Source organism: Triturus cristatus, chromosome 1_2, assembly GCF_964204655.1.
Source record: "Triturus cristatus chromosome 1_2, aTriCri1.1, whole genome shotgun sequence".
Classification (NCBI taxonomy): Eukaryota; Metazoa; Chordata; class Amphibia; order Caudata; family Salamandridae; genus Triturus; species Triturus cristatus.
In genome coordinates, this window is record NC_140580.1 from 137,060,859 (window position 1) to 137,074,393 (window position 13,535).

General features: G+C 39.9%; 1 protein-coding gene across 1 annotated transcript in view; it reads right to left on the reverse strand.

The window, feature by feature from the left end:
• Positions 1-585: 585 nt before the first annotated feature.
• Positions 586-13,535, reverse strand: part of FHIP2A (FHF complex subunit HOOK interacting protein 2A) — a 246,797-nt gene continuing 233,847 nt past the window's right edge. The window contains exon 17 of the mRNA XM_085603279.1: positions 586-6,666. Coding sequence (XP_085459405.1) covers positions 6,561-6,666 — 106 coding nt within the window. The 3' untranslated portion in view covers positions 586-6,560. The remainder of the gene's footprint in view (positions 6,667-13,535) is intronic.

Below are 13,535 nucleotides of genomic sequence, written 5' to 3' on the forward strand. Positions count from 1 at the left end.
GGGGGTGAGTGTTTGAAAAGTTTCAACACTCCATCCATCATTTTATTTTGTGATGTTGCTATGTGTGCCCTAAGTGGCTATGGGTATGCTAAGACGTTGGTCCTTTGCTCGCTGTGCCACTGAATTCAAGCTAGCGTGGCTGATGAGGGGTGGTAGTACGAAACTGGTCCCAGGATGCTTGTTTCCAGTCCAGGGAGGACCTGGCTTGGCAGTTTGGGCTGGCCTGGCCTGTTCCCATGACTGATTTGCACATGGCGGTGTCCAAACTGGGGTGACGTGGCGAGCAAAGTTACGATGGATGAAACACAGGTCTGTGACTGGGGATGAGTGTTTGAAACACTCCATCCATCATTTTATGTTGTGATGGATTATTCTGCCACAAATGTGGTAGATATCCTTCCCGCCATATTACAAGTGCATTATATCCTATGCCACTTGTAATACACGGACGGACACCTGTAAGTCACTTCAGGGGGGGCAATTCTGTAGAGTAAGCCTATAGTCTTTCATAGTGAAAATCTAAATGTACCAGAACATGGGCTTTTAAAGTCAACCTTGAAACGTGATGCAGAAATATAGACAATGGAAAATTTATAACGAGTTTTATTTTGCAGGGCACAAAGATTATGCTGTCAACCATTGGCTTTATCAATCATTCACAAATATGACGCGTTATTCCACACTTCTGCCATGCTATTGGTAATTATTAATTTACAGTTATTTATTCCTACAAAACACAGTCAAATACTCTTTTTCAGAATCATTCAAAATTTCGTAACCTGAGCTTTTGTGTTCTCACAAGAAAGTCAAAAGATTTCCGTTACATTGCGTCACCGGTCTTCTCCAATTTCGAAAGCATAAAATTTCATTATGCTCAAAACATTTTTTTTTTCAACTTAACAAACCTCAAAACCTTTACCATCTAAAAAAATAAACATGCTTATACAGAAGTAAACAAATGTTGAAATAACTGTCATTTTTAGGTCTCGCCTGACCCAGCGCATGCGCTGGTCTGGCGAGACTTATTGAGAGGGCTTAAAAAAGTGCTACCAGGCCAGCCTAGAGCTACAGTGCATGTGCGCGGGCACCGCACTTTACCGCGATTACTTCACTTTCACGGCCGCAGGGCCGCTTGGCATAGCCAATAGGTCTCGCTTTTGAGACCTTATAAGTATTTAGTTATGCAACTGTTGCATGGCTAAACACTTTTAAGGTCCCAAAGGCGAGACCTAGTGGCTATGCCAATGCTTGTTAATTGTGCAGCTCAAATATATTATCTAGATACACAGGGTTAGGAAGCAGCAGTGTGCCCTCTGTGATTTTTAATCAAAGGGAAAACTTCTGATAAACTTTAATATGGCAGTGCTTCTTCATGGCTCTAAGTTAATTTGGGAAAATTAGCTTTATAAAAAACCCTTGAGGACTGGGGAGGATGCATCAGTAATGTACTTTGAAGAACTGTATTTCAAGATATGCAGGCAATAATTAACCATTACTCTGCTTGGACTTTTTGGACACTGAAGAACATGGAGACCAGGAAATGGAGGCCCGGGAACTCATCCAAAGTGTGAGTTCCTGGTGGCTTTGGTCCAGGGGAAACAGTCTCTTGGTAAGCACACTGAAGTCATTGAGACGTTTAGAAACAAATGAAGCACTCAACAGGACATACTATGAAAATGAGAGTTAAGGAACATCAGCTATCCATCTATGGAGTGGAGCCTCAAAGAAGACCAAATGGAAAATTACCTTGTAAGAGGAACCTTTAGACCATGGTCTCAGGAAATATTTGTCTGCTCCGGACATTGTCTTGCTTTGAGAATCATGAAGGCATCCAACAGAAATAAGGAGAGTATCGGTTCCTTGATTTCCCTTTCCCAAGTAAGTCCAGCAAAGTTTTGCTTGGAACAAATCTACCTACAAATCAGACACTGCAATGAGTTCCCGTCCCTTGCAACTTTGAGCCTCTTCATCCTCCAAGGATTATGATGTTCATCCGTGTCCCCTGTAGAATCTCAATTTTCCTTCACAAGAGCTCTTGAAATAGAGTTCACTAATCCCAGCAATATATGATATTAAGCAAGTGGGTGATGGGCGGCACTATCCTCAGACTTTTGAGTAAGCAATACTTTGTCATATACGAAACCAACCAACACAAATAATCAAAGCATTGGCCTAGCCGATGAGTCTGGTCTTGCTTAAAGATTGCTTAGCTTTCCTAATGTTTGTTTCCTTTGCTGTAGTTGATTAGTTTACTGTTCAAAGGAAGCACCTGGCCAGCCATCTTGGACAGCAAAACTAATGAAAAGCATAACATGAAGCATTCCATGATGGCCACTGATGCATATGCATAGTGTGAAGATGCATGGTGAACATATTGGAATGATTTACTTTCAGCTAAAACCATTCAAGCATGGCTACTCAAGTGTGTGATGTGTAAGCAACCAAGGGAAGCAATTTTTGAATGGCTTTAGGATACTTTTTAAAATAAAGGATGGGAAACTGCAAAGATGGTTTCCCACGGAAATGCTTGGGTGGGATGAGACACATTTGTGGCATTAACAAGCAGCCTGTTAGCAGTGTTTGAGGAGCTGCTGGGCCCTCACAAAAGCAAAAGAGAAAAAAAAGGTAAAAAATTAAATCGAGTGTAAAACGAATAAGTCTTTGTTTTTTAAAGAAAGAAGACACTGGCCTGTGAGCACTGACATTGAAGGGGACTATTTCAAATACCACTCCGAGTGAAGACAGTCAATGGCTATGAAAGGGCCGGCTCACTGCCCTATGCTTTAAACTGAGGTGGGCAATATGTGAATGACAATTTAACAGACCAGTGGATGAAGACCATTAACCAAATGCTTGTATATAATATATATGATTGAAAAAAAGTAGCCTGGCAAGACAGGTTCAGCGGTCTCAAATGCGAAACCTAAAAAGATACGAGGACAAGCATGAGAAAAATCACCATTGTTATGCATTACTTGCTGGCCTGTAGCCCCCTCACCTGAATGGAAAAAACAAATTAACATAAAGGACCAGATATCCAATGCCTATTTTCACAAAAATAAACAGTAGCATTGCAAACTGACAATCTGCTCTTTTAAAACAAAATAATACTCATGCATCTCATTATTAATCTAATAAGATTATATGCACCAAAACATAAAAATTTGGGCTACTGCATTGGTGTAAGCATCATAAGGGACGGAAGATAGGGATATTATATTATGAAAATAGGATATTCCCTTTGTAACCTATAACATATAAATACACGGAACGACTGCAGTGGATTTAACATAGGTAACTGTTCAGCGAACATTCTGATAGATGGGGTGAATATCTAGAGAAGTTACCAGCTGCTGCTGGCTAACATTCAGGTTGGGTTAGAAGTGTCACACTGATCTGGCTGGAAAGCTCTACACAGAATTAGGTGCCGGATCAGGTGTGCCCTGCAAAATAAAATGTCACAATAGAGAAGCAATCATCTTCTCTGTCCCTCCATATAAACATATATACAGTCTGTGAGAACTAAAACTTGGCGGAAGCCTGGATTCCCATCACAGCCTTCGTATTGCACAGGTGAATAGAATGTGAACTTATTACCTAAACAGAATGTAGGGTGCTTGGAAGACCAGGCTCTTTCCGGTGGATGAGGTGCTTCTACTGGCGTATTTTACATAAAAGAATCTACCTCACATCTGAAGTTATACCGGACATAAATGAAATTTGTACAAATCAGTCTATTTACAAAAATGTGCAGCGAGGTGAAGCCCTCTATACGAGTTATATAAATTAACAACTGCCCCAAGACAATTATACTACACGGTGGCTGCTCTGACATATATAGCAATGAAGCAAACACGGACAGCAGCAAACACTGAAAGAGGCAACTGACAATGTGGAAATGGATCCGATTAGCTCCGGTCATTTCTTTCGGTTGCTTAACGATGTAATCCACAGAACAAAAATAAAAATCTTTCTCCTTTTGGTCTCAAAAGCTAGCAAGTTAAAAAAAATTCTCCAACTCAATCTTAAAAAGTATTAGAATCTGCATGTGCCAAAAAAAAAAAAAAAAGCACGACAATGAATTCACATAACAAAAAGTTGCAAAAGCAATGTAAACAAAGTACGGTTGCATTATATATACATACATATTTGTGTCTGCATATTATACACAAATGGGCAATACTTCTATATTTTACAGAACATATTTCCATATATTCCACACAAGCAATTAAATATGTGCCTGCATAATAAAACAGAGATGCAATTAAGTTTATCTACATTAAATGGGGTCTTCTTCCATCATGTGTCAACTGCGTACTTTACCAGTCTGACAAAATATTTAACAGTCATCTTTTTACCCACAGAGCGGATTCAGTTTTCATGTTTCTGTTTCACAGAATATTACCTGATATTACATTCAAATGAAACATTTAACTCAGGAGACCACACATTTGCTGATATTTCACTAAACAAGTTCCGGACTACATTTGCAGCTCAGAAGTAAATTAGAAAAAACGTGATATACTTGCCTCATTTTACTAAAGAAAAGCATTAGTGTTTTGCCTCTTAAGTGCAGTGGGGAAGGTGGGAACCGGGACGAAAGTGTGCTGCGCAAGGCTAGCTAAGAGGTTGTTGCCTTATTTAATCCTGGTCTTGGGTGCTCTGTCTACACAGAAGGGAATGTGAACACGAATTTTGCAGTTATTTATGGGATTTGGTTGCTGTTGCAAAGATGACAGTTCAAGCCGTATCTTTGTGTTCGAAACTACACTTAGGTTTCTGGCTGTTCAGTATAGAGAGTTTATGTCAGGAGAAACAGGGCAGGAGGAGACAGGACCTAAAAAACATATATGAAAGTATATGACCTCTTCTCTCATGGGGTTTAGAATAAGAGCCATCCAGTGATAGGTGGCAGTAACGCATTAAAAGATTCGAGAGTCTAGACAACAGAGAGCAAGGAACGAGAAGATGATTGTGGTGTCATGAGCATAGAGGTGACTGAAGCCAAATGAAGAGTTGATGTGGCCAAGGGAGGTGATGTAGAGACTGAAAAGATTGGGATGAAGGACAGAGCCTTCGCGATGGCTACAAGTAAGGGTGTTGGTCTCTTCACCAGCAACAGGATTTATCTTCTTACAGTCTCACCATTGTCGCACAGACATCGCAAAAGTGCAATGAAGAAATTCTACATGGAAGCAAAGGTAAAGGGATTCCACAGAAACGTTTCAATTACAAGCCTGACATTTCATCTGTTTTCACAGAACCCTGTTGCAATTAATTTTTTGATTTGGACTAGTGAAATCAAATAGTCTGTTCATATCCAATCCTAGATTCCGGTTGAATCCTTTCACTAAAGAAAAAATTGTGTCGTTTTCTGTTTAAAAAATAAAATAGAAACACACTGCCCCTCTCCTAGAATTTAAAATTGCACTACGGTGAGAAACTGATGGAAATGACATGAAAGTTAACTAATAGCCTGCATTCAAGAGGAATAGAGATGATCTTATGGATGAATTGTGCATGGTGAGGAACCAAACTGAAGTTACAAGGATTATAGTGGATGTTAATTCAGGTCTCAAAATTCTGAAATCTAGAGTCGACCAAACTGTTTGGGTTAGAATACTGGCAAAATGAAATCTATTATTAACACTAATGTATTTCTTATTGTCAGCAAATAATTACAAATATTTCTGTGCATACAAAAACTTTTTCTACCCTCATTATCCCCACCAGTGCTAAACTGTGGCATGACTTAACACGCATTCTGTTTCTGAGTTCTGCTCAAGGGCTCGTTCATCAAGGAACCACTGTTATGTGGACTTAGAATTAGGTTGTCTCAGTATGAAAACACAGATGTTACCCGGTATCTATAAGGTATTTTCGATGACTAATCCCTTCACTGATATGCCAGCATAATTTGCACTCTGCCTCACACTTCTTCTATACATGCCAACAGACCCAACCAGGCAGGACACTCCCGACTTTTAAAGCACAGAATGGCTTTTTTTTAGGTGTGTCCCACCTACAATCGCCAGCTCTTCAATGTACGTCTATGGGTAAATCAATTCCCCCGATTTGAATCTCCCTCTTACCACGTTCAAAATGTTGGGAAGTACGCATGTATCTACTTCGCCTATTGAATTCAGTTGAAAACATAAAAACTCTTTTAAAGTACATTTAACAATTTCTCTTTTAAAAAAATAAAATAAAAGATGACATTTAAACTGCATAATATTCTCTAATGACATACGACATTGAAAGTTTGTTAAAACAATAAAAGTGATCAGGGAGCTTGGGTAAAAGTCCACCTCTAGTTTGAACAGTTTTTAAAATATGGTATTGACGTTTCCTGGCGTCTCTTTAATTGCATCCTGTGAAATAGCAGATGGTTCTGTTCATACGCTAGCTACATGTTCCAGAGCCAGCAAAGGGTGAGAGAAATATGACCTTGAATAATGGATGCTCGCATGAATGAATACTTAAGGACATATCCTTTGTCTGAGAGAAAGTTATACTCCAGAGATAGCAGCACATGTGCATCCCAGTTACTTCACTGCAGATCACGGCGTGGTTGTGGCATGGTACTTGACAAAAGCTACGGCAGCCAGCTCCTTGCAGAACTCCTCGAGCACAATCACGCCCTCCAACAAGGTCATGTGGTCGACACTAGAAAAGAGAAAAAGACAAATAAGGTCATCCAGAGTGCATGAAGACTCCCAGAACAGACCACTTTCATTATTCACTCTTAGCCAGGCAAAAGGGACCCTTGTTTGGAACCTCTCGGTGCACCTAGTGCCCTTGGAGAAGATGTGGGGTATTCCTATTTGCAGAAGGGTGTATAGCTTGATCAGCCAACACAGAGTTATTCGCCTTGGAAGAATCTTTGCTTCAGTCACTGCTACAAACTGACAAAAACAAAACTGGCCAAAGGTAGCTAGCTATGTGATTTATATGTACATGCTATCATTTATTTGTGAACTCTTTTTGAGCCATTAGCTGTCTGAAGAAAGCTCTTGTTGTAACAAAGCACACAACATACATATACATACAGAAAGGGGCTTTTAGACCGTCCATTTGAATTATTTGTTACTTTAGTTTGGCGGGCTTTAGGCACTGGCTTTTTTGGTGTTGGTGGGGGAAGGGGGTTGATTGTCAGCCCTGTTATCAGCCCATGACATTTCGACTTAAAGTAGCACACACACAGCTATTCATTCAATTGAACAACGTTTATATGTATTTTTTTTTTTTAAATATGAACTTTCTGCTCTGTCTGCATTTTCAATCTGGCACCCTTTCTCTTGCTTACCTGCTGCACCCCAATGCTTCTCCACGAGTCCGCAGATTACTATTCCAATTCCCCAGTGCTTCCGGCCACTTGTTTAATTTTGAAGCTCTTTCATGCTTTTTTTTAGTTTGCAATTTTTTTGTTTTCCATTGGCCATGTTAGAATGGTAAAAGTCGAAATGGCTAACTGTGTGTCATGATGGACGCGCACACTGGACATCTTTATCATTTTAGCTGGCATGTGTGCATATGCCTGTGTATATGTCACCTCACATGCAAGTTTACATGTAGCGCCACATTGGTTTTTACCGTACCCACATGACTTTCAGCCATGTCAGAACAGCATCATTGCAAACAAATACCAACATGCCGGCACTTGCCTTCTAAGGGCAACCAATTGACTGTGCTAATGTTTGTTTTAATGATTTATTGGATCCACATTCTGGAGCGCAGCTTCTTCTGGTAGGCAACACAATGAATGGTAGTACTCAAACTGAAAGAAGGTATAGTAACAGAAATGGTCACAAAATATTTCCCTTCATTCCTCACAGACACACAGAATCAGGTAATTTACAGGGTCAGCCTCCTATGACCACCACAGGTCACTTGTGAATTAAGCTGGTGTCCAGTGTTACTTTATACTTACATAAAACATTACACAATTTCGAAGTGCATCACGTGGGGCTGACTACGTATTAGATAACAACTAAAATGCAACTCGGGCTAATAACACCTATATACGCATTTAATCAACTACAACTTCCTTGACAAATCACGATGGATATAAAGTGAACTGTAAGAAATTAATATTAAAAGCAAAGCGAAACCTTTTTGTACTGGACGTCACATCAATTCCATCATCAAACCGACTTACTGGAAATGCGCTTTCTAGTAAATATGGCTACATGGTGGTAGCCAGGATAAAATGGTTGTTTGTTAACTAAAGAGGCTCGTAAATCCTACTAATTCACCACACATACCATGGAACGTGGAAGTAACAACCTATTTCTTCAGAAGCATTAAGCTGTCATTATGACACCACATTCCGGGAACTTTTCTTCACATTTAGTAAAGCTATTTTGAATGCATTTTTGTTGCCAGGAATGAGACTAAAACGCTGCTTTGCTTAGCCTGCACACCCCACGTTAAACAAGCATTGGCATAGCCAATAGGTCTCGCTTTTGGGACTTTAAGTGTTTAACTATGCAACAGTTGCATAACTAAATACTTATAAGGTCCCAAAAGCGAGACCTATTGGCTATGCCAATGCTTGTTAATTTATTGTTGTAGCCCTGAGGAAATCATTGGTTGATGCACCTTAATTACAAAACACGTGTTGGCTACAGAATTGAAACGTTTGTTGGATGCCTAAAAGAAGACGAAAATAAAGAAAATTATAAGGACTATATTTGGAATGAATTTGAATTCTTTGTTACTTCACACTACGGAGCTCTGGAGTATTATACATTATTGTGGGGAGCGATGCTTCCCTGTGTTGGAGTGTGATGGCCATGTCATCTCCTTGGAACACCGTGTATAAAGACTTTTTTTTAACTTTTAAAAATAGGAACACACTAGTTTGCGCAGACATATAGCTTACCCACTTGTTTTATTGTGCTTTTTGAAGACACAAAATTGTTTTTGTAGTAAATGTTTACAAAAAGAAATAAGAAAACAACAATTGGGAAAACCAAGAAGTTGGCAGTCAAATGCTGGTTTCTTTGTAGGTGTACAGAGTGGGCTTCCATGGGTCTGCGGCTGCTCAAAGGGGATGGAAGCACAAGAATCTCAGCATTTGCTCCATTCAAGTACAGGATTTTCTTGACATCAGCGGTACACATGGTTAAGGTACATCTGCATTTCTAAATCCTTTTGTTGGTCTTCTTGCTTTTGCTTAAGAAAATCTTCAGAAATTGATAGTCAGTTTCGTAATTTTAGATCATTAATATTTCATATATACTTAATGTATATATACTAAAAGTCATAAGAGAAGCTTTATGATCAGCTCTGAGGTACGAAAGGAAAAATAAAGTTATTTTGGTAATTGAAAAGGAACTTTCTATAAATCAGATGGCTTTAATCGAAAACCGTCCTAGGGCGTTGGACTTGTGTGCTGTATGTACTCTTCAATGCGCTACCAGGTCAGGTAACCTTGAAAGAGGGCAGAGGCAGAAAACCTCATAACCACGCAAGAGAAAACTGTTGTGTTCCCTGTGCTGCAGGACATACAGTCTAATGGCTGCAGAGACTGGAACACTGCATGGAAAAGAAAGAAGAACAGCAGCCAACCATTTTAAAGCTGAAGTGATAATGGAGAACGTCCAAGCACAAACCACACGTACATTTCAGAGCAGGCATCTTTAAAATGGACCAATGCAGCCTGTGTGGAAGCAATGAACTGAGCGAAGTGTAAACTGAAACGAGTCCAGGCCTGAATAGGAGGACCAGTGCACGAAGATTTCTTGGCATTTGAATGCTTCAGCAGGACTCAAAAGCTTGCCAAATAGCCTGTTATTTAACTGCAGTCACACAGGATGTCACTATAGTTGTTTAAAGCTCCAACACAGGGAAGGCTGGCATATGGTGAGCACTTTTGCAGGCGCTTTGATGTTCTCAGTGGCCGCGCGGCTCACTGAGAACATCATAGCGCCCACGAAATGTACACGCAGGCTGCTAAATGGTGCGCGCGCCCGGCGCACATGCACTGTAGTTGGGGGCCTGAAAAACACTCGTTTGCACTACCAAATCCCCGTTTTCTATAGCTCTCGCCAGAGCAGCGCTAAAGCGCTGGCTCAGGCGAGACCTAAAAACACAAATGGAAGAGAGACTAGACTCAAGTGCTTAACGGCAGAGTGATGCGTGGATTTCAGTGGGTAAGATAAACTCAAGAGGAACAGCGAGGCAACGCACAAGCCACAATTTAGATAACTATGCAACCAGAAATCACCATCAGAAGAGCAGCCTAATGAGGCAAGCATGACTGAGGTTTAAAAGTGCGGCACAATATATGCACATTTGCACTACCCAATATGTGCACTGTAAAGAAAGTGTTAAAAATGACAATAAGGAAAACCACATTACAGCCAAAAGCCAAAGCATCAATGCAATCTCCTGTATTTAAATTTAAAATGAATTAAAAAACAACTTTGGTGCCAGAACCTCTCTCAGGTGTTGCCATGTAGATAGGCTGGACTACTGTTATGATGTATGTTGCTCTAAAGGCAAAGACCTATATCCTTCAGAATCAGATGCCATCTTTCTTATAGAAACCACCCACAAGTCAGACCAAATACTGAACAATCGAACCCATCAGAGAAGAGTTTGTATTTCCTTAAAAAAAGTGCAAGTAATCTGGCTCTATATGGTGCATGCTTGCTCCTTGCAATAAACACAACTGCACACTACTCTCGCCCGCAATTGCCCCCTGAAACCTTCCTCCCTTTCCTTACTGTCAGAAGCAAAGTGCAGAATCTGCCATAGACATCCACTTGGCAGTGCAAGTTACCGTGGGAGGGGAGCCAAGTGTTTGCCAGAGGGGCTTATTCAGATTGACTAGGGGTTGGTCTGAAAGAGGCACCCTCTCTTCTTCACTCCTGCCTCCTCGCCTGTAAGGCACCATGCGGGGAATTCACCGGGGCAAATTCACAGGAGGGATTTCGCAGTGGGTAGTTCTGCTGCAGAGAATTCAAGAAACATCCCATAAAGGGGAGGAAAGGCGAATATAAACCAACTGGCATGTATCCAACCGAGACATAGCAAGAAAGGCTGTAAGCAATCAACACTGCCACGAATGTTACTGGAACTCCCTCAAAAATCTTTGGCCGACACATAAATATCTATCATAATGCAGTAAACGCAGAAATATCACGGAAGAGGAAAAGCCACTTAAGCTGTTAAATCTAGTGTTTGTGTCTTTCACATATTAAACGTATTTTTCTTTATGAGCACTTTTATCAAGCAGAGAACTGTAAGCATTGGCACACCACAGCTGCGTTGCTGTTAAGCAAATTAGGAGATCAGCGAGTCATACAGACTATGAGAGGCTTCCCAGACGGCCTCATCCATAATGTCCCTTTATGTCTCCTTGAACTTAATACTATGGAAATGATACTCGAATATGAACACGGTCGAGAGTCTAATAGGACTTGTGTTAATCTATAAAGAAGATCAATACTGAAGATCTTGTGTAACAGGTAAATAGGTTTCCTTTTGCCAGTATTTGATCTTTGACAAATTCAATTTTTTTCAATAAAGGAGCAAATATAATTTTCGTTTCTATGTCACCTATTAAATGTTTATCTACCACAGAGATATTCAAGACAGCTCGGCCGATTCGAGCGTTACTGATTATTGAACGTAGACTGAGTTAGAGGTTGCTATTTTGCTGCCGTGTAAAGTTCAGGTTTTTTTTTTTTTTTTTGTTAAACAAAAGGCACAGATGCTGCTTTTTCTCTTGTAAAGAGGCACGACCCCACAATTGAATGTATGTGTCTTTCTGTAGCAGCACCTAATGTACGTGATAACCTTAATTTTCTCCGCAATTCTTTAGTCAGTTGATTCAGACCCTGAAAGCCTCTTTGGTATCCCAATGAGGATTGCGGAATGTCTGCAGGAGTGACGGTGACTCAGAAATCCAGATGCAAAAGAGCATGTTTAACTTGGAATCTTGCTTAACCTAAAGAATGAACCTGCAATAAGGGCTCTAAACAACCAGTCAATCTGTAATACCAGTAGTTCGCTCACCTGCCTCATGTTGGAAAGGAAAACAAATCGCGTGTTCTTCCATGAAGTGCATTTGAGATGTTAAAAACATAGACTCAAACTGTTTTTGGTATCTTTTGGTAAAACAACGTTCAATTGAATGCATCTCTTAATTACATGGGCTGATGCTGTAGGCTCCAACAACATCACTTGAACCACTGGTACTTTGACCTCAACCTTTTCTATGAACGCAACCTTGCCAAAAAAAGACGAAATTACAATTTCTCCTAAGATAACTAATTTAATGCTTTTGTTTCCCTTTCTATGCAGCACCGGATAAAACTGTAGGACTTCAGGTAATACCCTGCAAGTTTCTATACCTTCTATAAATGATCTTCCAAATATGTTAAAATAGCAGATCTTTGAGCACCACAAGCGTGTCTAGTGACCCGACAGTGACACTAGCAGCCAAAGCATACCTGACAGACCGAGACTGTGTTTACAGGAAGATTTTGACCGTTCTATTTTTCGATTTACCAGCGTTTTTATATGGTTAAGACAAATGGTCCCATCCCAGTGCAGAGAGAACTGTTTTAGAGCAACTCTTCTGCTAAACTTGAGGTGAACTGCAGACAATTCATTTTGTTTGCGAAGGTAAATCGATATACCCAAGTGTAGAGTCTGTATTTCAAAAGTTATTCCTCTTCCTAACCCTTATTTCCAATTTGTGCAAGCAAAACTATCTGCATTTTAAATGTCCATCTTCTTGTTTTTCGTTTGGATAGTTGTTCTTGCTGGCCTATTACTGTAACCTTTGAAACTTCATACAAAGAAACTAAGATTGTGCTCCTTGATATTTAACATAGCTGTTGAACTATTCAGCACAATCTCAGGTCTATGAAATGTGACGCTTTTCATTAATACATCTTTTTTATATTAGCCTTTTCTCCACAAGCTTTAGTTCACCAGTAAAAAAGAGGTACCCGCCACCTCTGTCCAATAGCAATGTGATTGGTGGGAATGAGGGCATATTGACAAAGGCCAACACAACAACGCAAGTAAAGTCATTATGACCATGACTCTGCATTCTGTCCGGCAAGGGCCAGATTACTCATTACCAGTGGATTCAAGGGCTTAAATGGGCTTGCATCAGTAACCTTCAAGCCGAGAGGGTCATAATTCAGGACAGATGCCCACATTAAAGAGCTATTAAATCCCTGGTTGACACTTAAAGTCAAACTCATTATTTGAAGGGTCGTTTTTGGCATGTTAGCAAAGGCATTTTGATTTGACTGAATATATATATATATATATATATATATATATATATATATATATATATATATATTCACTGAAAAAACCATAGGTTTCACACATGTTATAGTTAGCGGAAATTTTACTGATAAAAAAACCAATGAAATTCCCCCGTTATAGTTAGTGCAGGCAACTATAACTCACGCGACCGCAATCCTCTGCTGATGCTAATACTGTATTTAGACACTTATTTGCCCATGTCTTCTTCCATACATTTTTAGCTATACATATATTAC